General features: G+C 50.9%; 7 protein-coding genes across 7 annotated transcripts, besides 1 other annotated feature; 5 read left to right on the plus strand and 2 right to left on the minus strand.

Annotated features, from left to right (window-relative positions):
* Positions 1-14,011: part of a sequence feature (contig 1.61 483..865047(-1)) that runs on past both edges of the window.
* Positions 27-961, minus strand: ssuA (RNA polymerase II subunit A C-terminal domain phosphatase; the record flags this gene model as incomplete). Its single annotated transcript, XM_050611411.1, has 2 exons — positions 438-961; positions 27-374 (listed from the first exon to the last, which is right to left on the minus strand). The coding sequence occupies exons 1-2, from the start codon at positions 879-881 to the stop codon at positions 27-29; spliced, it is 792 nt and encodes a 263-aa protein (XP_050467443.1). The 5' UTR covers positions 882-961.
* On the plus strand, positions 1,462-2,423 carry ANIA_03809 (uncharacterized protein). The gene is made up of 3 exons (XM_050611412.1): positions 1,462-1,524; positions 1,581-1,610; positions 1,667-2,423. Exon 3 carries the CDS (start codon positions 1,844-1,846, stop codon positions 2,309-2,311), a length of 468 nt encoding a protein of 155 aa, XP_050467444.1. The 5' UTR covers positions 1,462-1,524; positions 1,581-1,610; positions 1,667-1,843; the 3' UTR covers positions 2,312-2,423.
* ANIA_03808 (GIG1 family protein) lies at positions 2,745-3,716 on the plus strand (the record flags this gene model as incomplete). Its single annotated transcript, XM_656320.1, has 4 exons — positions 2,745-2,982; positions 3,038-3,220; positions 3,323-3,507; positions 3,576-3,716. 4 exons carry the CDS (start codon positions 2,745-2,747, stop codon positions 3,714-3,716), a joined length of 747 nt encoding a protein of 248 aa, XP_661412.1.
* On the plus strand, positions 4,298-6,314 carry ANIA_03807 (OSBP family protein; the record flags this gene model as incomplete). Its single annotated transcript, XM_050611413.1, has 7 exons — positions 4,298-4,520; positions 4,610-4,715; positions 4,779-4,889; positions 4,958-5,236; positions 5,287-5,536; positions 5,596-5,909; positions 5,960-6,314. Exons 1-7 carry the CDS (start codon positions 4,403-4,405, stop codon positions 6,312-6,314), a joined length of 1,533 nt encoding a protein of 510 aa, XP_050467445.1. The 5' UTR covers positions 4,298-4,402.
* Positions 6,911-8,359, minus strand: hosA (histone deacetylase HOS2; the record flags this gene model as incomplete). The annotated part of the gene is made up of 1 exon (XM_656318.1): positions 6,911-8,359. The coding sequence occupies one exon, from the start codon at positions 8,357-8,359 to the stop codon at positions 6,911-6,913; it is 1,449 nt and encodes a 482-aa protein (XP_661410.1).
* On the plus strand, positions 8,646-9,624 carry ANIA_03805 (isocitrate lyase/PEP mutase family protein; the record flags this gene model as incomplete). Its single annotated transcript, XM_050611414.1, has 1 exon — positions 8,646-9,624. The coding sequence occupies exon 1, from the start codon at positions 8,914-8,916 to the stop codon at positions 9,622-9,624; it is 711 nt and encodes a 236-aa protein (XP_050467446.1). The 5' UTR covers positions 8,646-8,913.
* On the plus strand, positions 11,816-13,146 carry aspf4 (allergen Asp F4). The gene has a single exon (XM_656316.2). The coding sequence runs from the start codon at positions 12,043-12,045 to the stop codon at positions 13,003-13,005; it is 963 nt and encodes a 320-aa protein (XP_661408.1). The 5' UTR covers positions 11,816-12,042; the 3' UTR covers positions 13,006-13,146.

A 14,011-nucleotide genomic window follows, 5' to 3' on the forward strand; every position in this document is an offset into this window, starting at 1 on the left:
CGTAGCCATCAATGAGAACAACCGGACTACAACCAAGCCAAAGTCCATAATGCCGGCAGATTAGGCCATTTCTCCTGCCATGCTCCAAGCACCTCTGGAACCTTCTCATCAAAGCTCCTCCGAGCTTCACCCGTCCCATTCTCCCATCCACCTGAGCCCAGAGCCTTTTGTTCCTGGGTGGCGACTTCGTTCAGCCGCGTAGCTAGTTCCAAAATGGCCTTCCCGCCTACAAGAGCCTCTTCGTGATTATCCTTGATATCCACATTGAACACGTGCACAGGCCGGTTGAGCGTGGAGCCCTTGTTCAAAAGATCGTCGACGACAGCATCCCAGCAGCGCTCCTCGCAGGTGATGATGACGTCTACTACGCCTCCCTCAGTCCCGAGTGCGCCCTTGTCACCTTTAGAAACATGGTCTACCCGCGGCATACCGGGCACCCAGTCCTGGAAGCGCTCAGGGCCCCACTTGACGTTGCGGTTGCGGTCGAGCATGTTTAGGATGCCGTTATTGCGGTACAGGCGCTCGTCTTTGGAAAGGAGCTCATCGTACATTTGGGAGTAGGAGGTTGAGTTGAAATTATAAACATTAGGTTGGGTGATGGAGGGGCCTGGGAGGCGGACTAGAGAACCCGTGCCAAAAGAAATTACTGGGAATGGCGACGCTGCGGTGGATAGACGCAGGTGAGCCTCCATCGAGCGGTTCTGGTTTGATGCACATACAGTGCAGAAGCGCAGCTTGTATGAATCTGTCTTCTCTGTTGAGCTTGAAGTGCTATCACTTGGAGCAGTAGCTGTCGTTACAGCTGCCTCTGTAGGCGAAGGAGGTGCCGGGGTTTCCTGGGCCGCAGTTCCTGCTCCCGCTAATCGCGGGTCGTAGGCCATCTTGTATAGTACCCTTATATGAAGCCTAAAGTGACGATTGTGATCAAGATGGAAGATATTCTCCGCAAAGATCTAAGGAGGCTGGAAAGTATGTTCACTCGGTGGTCCCTGAAAAGACTACTTGTAATTAGCAAGGCTACAACAGCAGACGTGGATATGTGCTGGTGAATTGAGTGGTAGGGGATCAGAAAGATGAAAAGCGTATGTAATAAAGGTTGTCCGCATGATAAGCTAGGACAGCTCCAATATATAAGAGATCATCACGCAATTGTGCCTAAAAGAGGGGGGGGGTCAAACTTCCGCCTACCTTTGAGAAACCTATCATGATAGGGAAGAGTAAAACTACAGTGTTAAAACGAGGTTGAAAGGTAAGGGCCGCAGCCCCGATGTAGCGAGTAGGGAAGACTTAAGAGGGAGGTTTTGGTTATGGTGGTGGGAGTTTTGTGCCGCTTGTGATGAGTCAGCAGCTATCTAGTCCTTTTTTGTCCTAGCCTTCTTCAAGGTCCATAGTGCTGCTTGATAGCTCGATTCCAGAGATAACATGAAGAGTCGAACTTATCTGGACGCCAGCATGCTGAAACTTACTTGACATGTTCCCTGCGCTTGACTGCTAAACGCCACCCTTGCTACTGACCCGCCTTCAGTACGCAGCCTAATCCCTCAAGATGAAAGCCGCACTAATAGTAGTGGACATGCAAGAGGACTTTTGTCCCCCGGTATCCCATCCACGCACGTTAATCCAGTACTCGCCTGTTCGTTACTAACTGTGTCTGCTTCCGCTATAGAACGGTTCTCTTGCTGTTCAAGGAGCTCGGGATTTGGCTCCTACGATAAACTCACTCCTGGCACATCCTGGATTCGCGGTTCGTGTAGCGTCTCAAGATTACCATCCTCCGGACCACATCTCTTTCGCGATTAATCACCCGTCACCCAACAATCGTCCTTTTGAGTGTAGCATCACAATGACCAATCCAGCTGCGGGGAAAGAGGCGGAGACCAAACTACAGACGCTTTGGCCTGTACACTGTGTCCAAAAAACTCCCGGGGCCGACATTATTCCCGAACTCGATGTTACTAAGATTGACTTATTCGTGACAAAGGGTATGCATCCGCGCGTTGAAATGTATTCAGCTTTCGCAGATGCCTTCGGAAACCAAGACCCCGCAATAGTGTCTGTAAATGCGGATCTACGATCTTTTCTACATGACAGGGGTGTCACGGATGTTTTTGTCGTTGGAGTGGCGGGGGATTTCTGCGTCAAGTACACGGCCTTAGATGCCGCGAAAGCAGGCTTTAGGAGCCATGTTGTGCAGGACGCTACCGAATGTGTGGTACCAGGGTCCGGATGGGAGGAAACCGCACGCGAACTAGCTTCAGCTGGCGTGTCAATTGTTCGATCTGACGGCCCTGAAATTGTTGGTCTTGCCTGACCGCTTTAGAGCATTTTGTTGGTCAGATACAGCTAGTCGACGTAGACTTGCTTCATGTGGCGACAGGTAGCGCCGGACCAACGGCATGCTAATGCATGACCGTTAAGTAGCCAGCAATTATCTAGAGCTATAAGTTTTCATCTCCTTCATTTCCGTGTGCAAACAACCACCAATCCACCGCTCCTGATAGCTCTCCACTATGGTTACTGATCTTCTCGATACTATTGATGATGGTGTGTCAATCCCTTCTAGAAACGCCTCTGGTGCGGGCCTAGAGGCGGCAATGCCCCCCTCCGCCCGTTGGGTCCAATAATGGTGCTCACAAATGATCTCCGTACCCTGTATCCCTTGATCCATAAACTTCCGTCAAGCTCGCCGTTCCTCTGATGTTCCTATCAATCGTAACGTGGATCATCAACGAGTCAACGACACCATGTCCAACACCATCACTATCATGACTGCGGGGGCGGAACACCCTAGGGAACTGAGCGCCTCTCTACGGACCTCGAGGGGCAGCATTCCTTACTGGAACGTCAATGTCCCAAAATCTCAGTGGACGGTAGAATGTCCTAGTTTCTTACAGAATCAGTCCGAGAAGAATATCGGCATTCTCTCAACCCCAGACGAGCAATATCAGAGACAAGGATGGGAACTGGTACGGAAAATAGTCGGTACGTGATATATCTGATTTCTTGTGCATACAATCTCTAATTCTCGTCTCTATAGAAACCAACCGTATTGATCTCTTCCAACGCCTGCCCAGTGACTTGAGGAGATATCTACAATTCAAGGAGCAGATCGTAGCTAAGTATGGCTCTATAATGCGATTCGTGGTTAAGGAGCGGCTCGGCTGGGGAGAGGGAACTGCCGAAGACCTGAAGCCTAAGGGTCACCCGTTCGAGTACGAAGGTTTGTTCTCCTTAGTTTCTATACAATTTGCGAAAGAGCGAGCCTGCTCTTGAATATCTAGCGAGACGTGCTTAGGTTGACGGCGAGGCTGCGCCTAAACAGAGGATATGCGGATTTTACACAACGACTGGCCATACGGATTGGAAGAAGGCATAGTTCACCTAGTAGTATGGACCAAATTTGCGCTGGAAGACGACCTGGCGACAGACGATTTGACGCCACGCGCAAGGCAAGAGATTGATGACTTTGTGAAACGGACGTTCTGCTCAAGGATGCCACCGGATCAGGTACGTAATGTTGCATGCACGATGTCCCTGGCAGTGTTGTACTAAGTCTTGCCATTCCGTGTTCTCAGGTTGTCTGGTTCAAGAACTGGAGGTCGCTCAAGTCAGTGCATGCTGTCGAACACTTTCATGTCATACTGCTTAACCCAGATCCAGCATTTGTCGACGAAATCACAGGCGCAGATGTGCCCTGGACAATAAATGGTCGCTGAGCCGGTACCCTTTTCTTTTTTCCTTTTTGTTTTCGTGCTGTACTATACCCCTGAGACTAATTATGGTTTGCGTCTGTACTTTACTTGACAATACGAAAGGCTTCCTAGTCTCCGATGAATGTTCTGCAATGTCTCCACTGGCCAAGCTCTGTGCCCCTCTCTCTGCAAAATGGTGGACAACAAGGGAGAAAAAGAAATTTGAGGTGTTTCTTCAGTTTTCTGAGGGTGAACCGGTCAGAACTTGTTTGGGCTCCGACGGCCTGGCGTGCGTGAAGTGGCGGCGGGGGGATCGTCAAGTGGGCAAGACAGCCATATATAAGGTCCTTCTCTCCCGCACAGTGCTGCGCAGATGACTTCATCCTGCCCCTCTCTCGTTTTGAAAGATAGAAATAAATAAAAACTAGAAACATCCCCTTGCCCGAAGCGACTTTGATATAAGGAAAACCACAATTGTAGCCATCATGCCGCATCTCCCAGGTGCACACCATATCCGACGCCGGTCTTCGCTCGCCAGTAAGTTCCGTCATCAACTCCCAACGTCATTTTCTCTTCCCCTCTTCTTTTTTCTCAACTCAGCCAGCCTTCTCTGCTTTCCCTTGAACTTTCACTACTGTCTCCCCTCTAGCCACTTGTTGCATGTCTACGTCCAAACCTATCGAGCGAATTTCGGTCTTCCCATTCCCACTATGTCCGCTGACTGGAGCTATTTCTGGGGTAATTCAGGCAATCGTTCATCCACCGATGATCCAAGGCACCCAAATCCTGCCAGCGAAGATGATGAGATTGAACCTGACCAGGGCAATGGTATGTGCTTTTCTTTAGCTTTTTACCCGTTGTACCCGTCGTAGGGCTTCGCCTGGGCGCGATGCTAACCAAGATCCCGATCGCAACAGTCCTGAGCCACATCATTTCCCAACTCCGGCCTGGAGCAGACCTCAGTCGGGTTGTATTGCCCACGTTTATTCTCGAGCCCCGGTCTATGCTGGAGCGAATCACGAAGTATGTCAGCTTCGGCTGGACCTCTTATGTACTCTAGCAGGCAAACGACTAATAGGATTCTAGCTTCATGGCACACCCCGAAACCCTACTACCCATGCCCACGAACGATGACCCTCTCGAGCGCTTTGTATCCGTTGTCAAGTTCTACCTGAGTGGGTGGCATATCAAGCCTCCGTACGTCGATCTTGATTGTTCCTTGGAGACAAACCGAATCTAGAGGGTTTTCTACTAACAGAGCTTAGGGGAGTCAAGAAGCCGTTGAACCCCGTGCTCGGCGAAACGTACACCTGCTCCTGGGAATATCCGGATGGTACTCGCGGATACTATATTTCAGAGCAGACCTCCCATCATCCGCCGAAGTCAAGCTATTTCTTTATGGCACCTGAGCATCATATCCGAATTGATGGCACACTCAAACCGCGAAGCAAGTTCCTTGGTAATTCCGCTGCGAGTATGATGGAGGGTATAGCTATCCTACGATTCCTGAACCGTGGAAACGACAAGGAACGGGGAGAACGATAGTAGGTGAAATGTACATGGTGCTATTCCACAGAAGGGCTAACACCATCAGCATTTTGACGCAACCAAACATGTACGCCAGGGGTATCCTCTTCGGAAAGATGAAGTATGAGCTTGGAGATCATAGCTTCGTGAGATGTCCCGAGAACGATCTTGTCGCGGATATCGAATTCAAAACCAAGGGGTACTTTTCTGGAACCTACAACGCAATTGGCGGAACAATCAAGAATGAAAAAACCGGAGAAGTATACTACGAGATTTCTGGTCTTTGGAATGGCGAGATGTATATTAAGAGCGTTCACGTATGTCTTTCATCCCTTTTCTTGACGCCAGCGTTGCAGATTAGAACTAACCCACGTAGTCCCACGACAAAGAACTTCTCTTCAGTGCTAAGAAATCCAAGCCAACATTCCCGACAACCCGCCCGATTGAACAACAAGGCGAGCGCGAGTCCCAGCGGTTGTGGCAGAGCACAGTGAAGGCTATTATTGCCTCAAACCATGAAATGGCCACGGACGAGAAGACTAAGATCGAAGACCGCCAACGCGAAGAAGCGGCAAAGCGAGCGGAACAGGGTGTTGAATGGCACCCGCGCCTCTTCCGGGCCGTTCGTGGCGGGCCTGGTGGTTCAGAGGAGGGTGAAGAGGCTCTTGATTGGGTTATCAATGCTCATGTGTATGTTTCACGATGCGAGCATGAAACAACCTAAGCTGATTCGTCTTTAGTGACGCTCACGACCCTGAGAAAGCCAAGCGACAGATTTTGGCGATCGCACCTATTCTCGATGGACAGACGTGGGACAACTTTGAAATCCCAGAATACAAGGGCAATGCGGTAAACGGCGCAGACAAGTCAGAGCACCAGTCGGAGAACACCAAACCGGAAACTAAACAAGAGGTTATCCAGGAAATAAAGCCAACAGGCAATCCGGAGAACAAGACAGAGATCAACTACGAGGCTAGCCCGGGAGTTAAGCCAGGAAACGCGGTAGAAACCAAGCCAGAGCTCGTGGAGCGGATGGATTCAAAAACGATTGAGGTTGATCAGTACATGGACGCGCTGGAGGGCTCGAAGCCTTGAATGATTTTCATTCATCACTATGGCCTCTAGCCAGACGCTCCGTCGTTACATTTCCCGGAAAGTACTCGAGGTGAGTATACTCATTTACCCGACGTCGTACGTGGGTTGCCTTGACGTAACTTCTGCTGCCTTCCATACACCACCCGCATGCCTCAGTACCGATACCAGGGCTTGAATGGGCTGAGTTTTGCCAATTCCGCGAGGGTCGAAAATTTTGCCCGTCCCATCAACTGTACTGGATACCCGATTTGCATACTGTCTACGCGCGAGGAAAATGAGCGACTTTTACGGATAAATTAATATAAAAACTGAAAATAGGGTTATAGGTATGAGCTAGGGTAGAGAGGTTTGGAGTGCTGGTATATAGGGTCTCTACTTGCTTATTATCTTCTATTCTCTTCGGAGAACATGTGCCCCAATAAGTATATGGTATACCATCATGTTATTGAAGTCGTAACTGTAACTGTATGCACCTCAACTCCAATCGCCATGAAAATGCACCGAGTTCCAGAAAAGAAAGTTGCCTACCCTAACGCCAGCGGTCGGTACTTCCCAGTACACACCATAGTCATAGCCACAAGAATCATATATTATGGTCAAGAATACAACTCTCCCCGCAGTCCAGCACCCTTCTCCGCATCTCTCCTCCGAGAATTCTTCCCACCTTCGGCCTCCTCCCTTTTCTCTTCCAACTTCGCAATCTCCTCCTCGATTTCTTTCTCCGTTTCCTCCCTGAGCCCTAATAGATCCGGCGGAATCACAGACATCTGCACGCTCGGCGCCGCCTGCAAATACCTCAGCTGCTCCGTGATCGTCTGCACAATTGTCGCCAAGTAAGCGCGCGAGTTCTTGTTTTCGAGCTTGCGCATCTCCGACAGCGGCGGAAACAGCGAGAAGTCCGGGCCGAAATGGTTCCGAAATGCAACATTGGACGGAATAACGGGGTTGATTTTGTCTTGGGCGTCGATTAGTATGGAGGTTTCGTGCGCCCAGGCTCGTGAGACGTTGCGCGGGGTGTAGCCGCCGCCGCCGACGACGAGCATAGGTAGTCCGAATGTCTTTGTGTACGCGACGCAGGCGCCGTGTGCGGCCACATTCAAGTTGAAGCAGCCAAGTCTGTCGCAGCCCAACGAGTCGGCGCCGCACTGGAGGACAATAGCGGCCGGTCGGAACTTGCTGACACAGGCACCTACAACGTCCTTGAAGAGCTGGACATAAGATTCGTCGTCGATGCCGTCGTGGAGGGGTACATTGACTGCGTGATGAGCGCCTGGGTTGAGCGGGTGTGTTGGCCCTGTACTATCTAAGGGCCCTGTGCCCGGGAAAAAGTTCTCCTTGTCATATTTATGAAACGAAACTGTGAGGACGCGGTCGGTAGACCAGAAGGCTTGCTCAACACCGTCGCCGTGATGGACGTCAATATCGATGTACATAACGCGCGGGTGTATGCGGAGGAGCTGCAGGATCGCAAGCACAATATCATTTACGTAGCAGAAGCCGCTGGCCTCGGCCTTTTTGGCGTGATGCAGCCCGCCAGACCAGTTGATTGCGATATCTGCCTGATTGTTGCAGAGCTTGCGGGCGGCGTCGAGCGAGGCTCCCGCGTACAGCGAGCAGTATTGGAATAGGCCGTCGAAGATGGGGCAATCGTCGCCAAAATTGAAGCGGACGATGTTTTCGCTGAAATCCTTGGACGCTTGCGCGTCATTCATGTCACCTGGCACCACTGTCTGCAAAAAGTCCAGGTAATCGGATGTGTGGAAGTCGCTGAGCTCTTCAACAGTTGCGGCACGACAGTGGTATAGGTCCATCGCATGATGCATGCCGTAGGCGAGCACAAGTTGTTTGGTGAGTGTGAGGCGCCATGGCTTCATTGGGTGCGACTGGCCGAAGTGATGCAGTTCTACCGCAGGGTTTGCGTGCCATGATACCCGGTAGCCCGATGGCCGCGCGATGATGCCTTCATGTTGATGCTGGGCGGATTTGCGGTCGACCGAGAGCGTGGGAGTGGGGTTGTACTCTTGTACAATGGCGGAACGGGGCATGAGAGTGGAATGGCAGAAACAAGCTCAGCAGCTTGGGAAGGGATTTAGAGGTGGAGAGAAGCGGATTCGATGGTCCAGAAGACGGGAAAAGTGAAGAATGAAGCTGAAGCGATCCCCAAATCACAAGCTCAAAGGCGGGTCTCCACGCTTAACTAAGCATCCGATCTCGCCCCTCGGTTCTACGAATCCATCTATAAAGTGGCAATTGGAGACATGACTCTATTACAAACGCAATTCCGCCGCATTTTTCTTTAGAGGAGGTTTTATTGAGACGGGGAGCATACAGCATTCACAAAATGAACACCGCTGCCTCCAAACTCCGCCAGGCCCTCCAGGACCCTAACGCCTTCATCACCGCCCCAGGTGTCTACGATGGTCTCTCGGCCCGGATAGCCCTCAATGTTGGATTTGACGCTCTCTATATGGTATGCGGTTTCTTCGCCATTGATGCTTTTTTCGACTACCTGGCTGATACTCCCATTGAGTAGACCGGCGCCGGTACCGCCGCCTCCGTGCACGGCCAAGCAGATTTGGGAATTTGCACACTCAACGATATGCGAGCTAATGCCGAGATGATCAGCAACCTTTCCCCATCAACTCCTGTTATCTCAGATGCCGATACCGGCTATGGCGGTCCGATTATGGTCGCTCGTACTACAGAACAATACGCGCGCGCCGGTGTAGCAGCCTTCCACCTTGAGGACCAGGTGCAAACCAAGCGATGCGGGCACCTTGGCGGAAAGATCCTCGTCGATACAGACACATATGTTACCCGAATTCGGGCTGCCGTGCAAGCTCGGAAGCGCATTGATAGCGATATTGTCATCATCGCCCGCACCGACGCCCTCCAAGTAAACGGCTACGAAGATAGTCTCGCTCGTCTCCGAGCAGCGCGTGAAGCTGGTGCGGACGCAGGCTTCCTCGAGGGCATCACTTCCATCGAAATGGCCCGTCAGGTGATTGCCGACCTTAAGGGTTGGCCGTTGCTTCTGAACATGGTTGAGCACGGCGCTACCCCTTCCATCACTGCCGCCCAGGCCCGTGAGCTTGGATTTCGAATTATTATCTTCCCATTCGCTGCGCTGGGCCCCGCGTGCAAAGCTATCCAGGAAGGCATGGAAAAACTCAAGCGCGATGGTATTCCAGGATTGGACAAGGAGATGACGCCGCAGATGTTGTTCCGGGTGTGCGGGTTAGATGAGAGCATCAAGGTAGATGCGGCAGCGGGCGGAGCAGCTTTCAGCAGCGGAGTTGAACTCAAGTAACCACATATAGCCGGATTTCAAGGCAGCTGTATGATAAGAAAGATTAGAATCTATAGTTGCTTTCTTGAATTACATCTCGCAGCGCTTGGTTTGCTGGCCAAGCATATAGTTCTTATTGATATTGATCAGAAAGAACGCCAGCCTTCAAGACTTAAAATGAGGTTGGCCATAGTTCAATTCGCAACAAAGACTGATTCGAGTATAAGCGGCCATCTCGTGACTGTCGGAGTCCACGATAATGGCCAGCAAAGTGAGACAATGCACGTGACCACGGTATTTGCAAATCCTGCCTTTGTGGCCGTCGCAATTTCAACGAAACCAAGGAAGGCCCCAGCCCTACAATTTGTTGAGGACTCGGGGACTCGGGGATTCGAGATTAGAGCAGCTTGAAAGACCTCGACCAGCGAAGAACTGCAGTGATTCTTGTCAAGATATGCTCCACTTAGAGGTTTGAGATGCACAGAGATGAAATGTCCCGAGAGAGAGCCGAACCCTTGAGTCACGTTGGAGAGCACAGTTCGTTCAAATCGTGTCGGAAATTGAAATTGTCCCTTGGTTCATTGAAATAGGTCAGGCACCGGCCTATCATAGTCGGCTGCGCATCAGAATCTGCAGAACAACCCACCAACAGTCCCGAGAGCAGCCATGGAACAACCGCCCACGGAACGTATGTTTATTTTCCATCTCTACCACACAATGATTCATGCCTCGACTCTTCCAGGCTCGAGCCCTGACAAAGACTGCCTACACTATCCTCCAAGAGACTCCACTTCCCTGACTTCCTACGAACACACCATGTGACTGAATTACGACTAAACCAAAGCACCCTGGGCCATTGACTGGATTGGTAGCAACCGTAATTATGGCGCCAAGTTGCCAAGTTGCTAACGCCACGGTTGGCGGCCCGGAGACGGCGGCAGTTGGGCTAAAAACGCTAGGACGGCAATCAAATAATCGACCGCGTCATTCCGTGCTTAGTGCTGACCCGCTTTTCTGGCCAGACGGTTCGAGAACTCGCACGCACGGAGAATCTGGATTGGAAAGAGAAAGAGGGCGTCCGGGACATGAATTTCCCCTTGGCTAAGAAAGCAGACAGGGACTCAGCCACGGCGCCGTGACAGCTCAGGAGTCAAAGAGTCAGAAGTCAGGAGACCAGAACCGTGAAGCTCGTTGTCATTGTGTCTCATTTTGCTTCGTATCCAGGATTCCGTGTCAGCAATGGTGGTGACTGTAGCGGTGAGCAATTGAGAGCGTGAAGCCAAACTATACAGTCCCTAAGGATTACAAACAGAAGTTCGGGTTTGACTTCTTTTAATGCCAGAGATTGGGCCCTCCACACAGCCGTTTTATTGGATCTCATGCTTCCATTTTGCTGGAGAAAAACATCCAGAATCAATCATATTCGACTTCGTGGGTCCTGACGTGGCGAAGGCGCGAAGCAGGCTGCAACGAACTGCCGCAAAGACTGATTCATGCCCACTTGAGGATAACTTATCCAACAAAACTCGGAGAGTTCTGAAAACTTCTGGCTGGAATCGGCGGTTAATGTAATAGAAAGGCGAATGGCTCGGAGCAACAATGCCTGCTTTAGGCCTGTGAGAATGAATATGCTGTTTGTGGATCAGTCAAGCCACTCTCACTTTCTGGAGGCAGCCTAAGAACCAAATCAATCCAGCGCATCGCTTTGTTGGTTGGCGAAAACTGCCTGATTCGTTCCATCTGGCAGTGGATGTGTTGTTTCCAACTAACCTGAATACTGGATCTGAACGTCTGCAGATTGCTGTCAGTACAGACACCCATCAGAAATCGGCTCTACCAGTCGGATAGCTTGGTGCAAGCGACTCCCCTCACCATACGAGATTGGCTGTGCTGGACAGAGCATCCAAGGTCTAGAGCCCTCTCCAAAATGGCCGTTGGTGGAGCCAAGTTTGCGCTCAACCAACCATTGACCCAATTCTCAACTTTCAGGAACCTTACTCTATACCGACCAATGATATATTTTGTTCTTGTTTAAATGATCGGCCCCTGTTTCATCAGACGGGGCCTGCTCCATACTCATTTCGGCACTCAGTGGGAGGTTACCGTACCTGACTGCGGTGGGCACACGCAAGCAACGCAGAGATGGGCGCTTTTAATATCATTAGGGCCACTCCCACCTCCTGATCGTTTCTCTTTTCTCCCATCTCGCTCAGTCCTTTTCAGAGTCACAATCCGCTCTTTATTTTCCGTCCTTCGAGACCGCTGCTGCGCCTCTGTCATTCCTTGTCTTCGGAAACATACACTCCCTTGTCCTTTGTGACTTGACTGTCTCAGGTTCAAAGAATCCCGCTCATTTAAGGAAACCATATATCTACGTTTATATATACTTCCTCTTGCCGACGTGGAACTTTCTCCGCACCAAAAACAACTATCATCAATATGCAGCTGAAGAACTCTCTGGTCCTGCTGACTGCCTTGACGGCCGGTTCCTCCGTGGCCCGCCTCCATGGCCACGAGCGCCGCCACGCTCACCACGAGAAGCGTGACGTTGGTGACCTCGTCACCGCTATCATTGACGGAAAGGTCGTTTCCTGGGTCAACGAGTATGCTGGCGGTGCTGCTGCCACCGCTACCGCCACTGAGTCCACATCTACTTCTCTCTCTGAGACTGTTGCCGCGTCGACCACCGCTTCCACAGAGACCCCCAGCGCTTCTGCCGTCTCCTCCGCCTCTGGAACCTGCGCCAACTGGGACGACGAGTCCGATGAGTACTCCACCGCCGGCTTCGGTTCCAGGACTGTCTCCAACAATGCCAAGTATGTTGCCTACGTTGGTAACGTCGGAAACCCTTGGGGCAGCAACATCATTGAGGTCGATGCCGATAAAGCATGCAAATATAAGAATGTCGTCAAGTTTTCCGGCTCTGAGACTGACGACTGGACCATCGTCTTCTGGAACAAGATTGGCCCTGATGGATTGCTGACCGGCTGGTACGGCAACTCTGCTCTCAAACTCACGATTTCTCCCGGCGAGACCAAGTATGTCGCATTCGACGACGATTCCCAGGGTGCCTGGGGTGCTGCCAAGGGTGACTCTCTCCCTACTGACGAATTCGGTGGCTACTCCTGCACTTGGGGCGAGTTTGACTTCGGCAGCTCTGGCAACAACGACTGGTCCGGCTGGGATGTCTCCGCTATCCAGGCCCAGGCCGCGAACCAGGATGTCCAGGGCATGAAGATCTGCAACAACAAGGGCGAGAAGTGCTCATGGATTTCCAACCTCGCTACCGCCATGGAGAACGCCTACAGCAAGGCCGAGGAGGGTGTTGACGGCATTGGTGGCAACCAGGCTCCTGGCGCCGTCCGTCTCGTTGTCGACATTGACTACACTCACAGTTCATAGACCATCCGCCTTGCCTTTCCTTGCTCTCCGTTCGTGTCGGGTACTCCACATCGAAACTTTTTTTTCTATAAGATCCTGCTAGCTTAGAGCAAGCTCTCTGAGCAGTGATCCCTTTGTCTTCTTTGTGTAAATAGAATATACCACTGCTGCATTTCTAGTCAATATTTATGTGATGATCTACTCCCACTCGTAATCTCTCCTGTAAAATCTCTCATTCTCTGAATTCTGCGAGGTCCCATAGAATTAACTGAGAAATCGGCTACATTAATTTCATTTGTCATTCACCTCATTTGTTCTCTCAACTATCACCCTTTATCTGTCTAGTCTAGAGCTGTTATTCGAACCTTACCATATTCAGATGTACTATAGCCGTTATTTTCTAGCCGAGCTTTCCATAATATAGCGCCGAGGTTCATATTCCTACAATACGTATCTAAAAAATATTCTAACAGGGCCACTTTTGTGCTGTACTTCTTCTCGTCAGCTCAGCTCAGATTCCCTGTTTCAGGTACATGACACAGAAAAAGTATTTTGTACATATTGCTGACCGTCAGCCTCAGCCACAGTCGCGAAGTCACTGAGATGGAATGCCTATTTATAGCATCATTTGTAAGCAAGGACTTACTGTATGTGCAAACAAAATCTAGGTAACACCGGCTCCTCCGATTGCAATACTTGTAGCCTATAATTTCTTCATGGATATGTACATTATGCCAGACTTGGTACATATATTCCCTTTCATCAATCTTTTCCAGGTCTTAAATGGCGTCGATCTCACTTAGCCAGCCGGCCCGAGAAACTTCAGCAGCTAGGGGTAGAATGATAGGGGCGGGACGTGGCTGTTTCATCCTCAAACCTACGTTGCATACGGGGTATAAGGGTCAAAGGCTAGAAAATCAAGGAAAGGTTACTGGACAGGAGAGTGAGAGGTTTTTGGTACCTCGGAATGCAGAGGTCCAGCCCGCTGATCTGACGGGCTGGCCGGGGCCAGAGTCGGCTAGATAGA

This window comes from Aspergillus nidulans, chromosome II (assembly GCF_000011425.1).
Source record: "Aspergillus nidulans FGSC A4 chromosome II".
Classification (NCBI taxonomy): Eukaryota; Fungi; Ascomycota; class Eurotiomycetes; order Eurotiales; family Aspergillaceae; genus Aspergillus; species Aspergillus nidulans.

Coding starts and splice junctions, on each gene's coding strand:
- ANIA_03809 (XM_050611412.1), top strand. CDS start 1,844: ATGACCAATCCAGCTGCGGGGAAAGAGGCGGAGACCAAACTACAGACG.
- aspf4 (XM_656316.2), top strand. CDS start 12,043: ATGCAGCTGAAGAACTCTCTGGTCCTGCTGACTGCCTTGACGGCCGGT.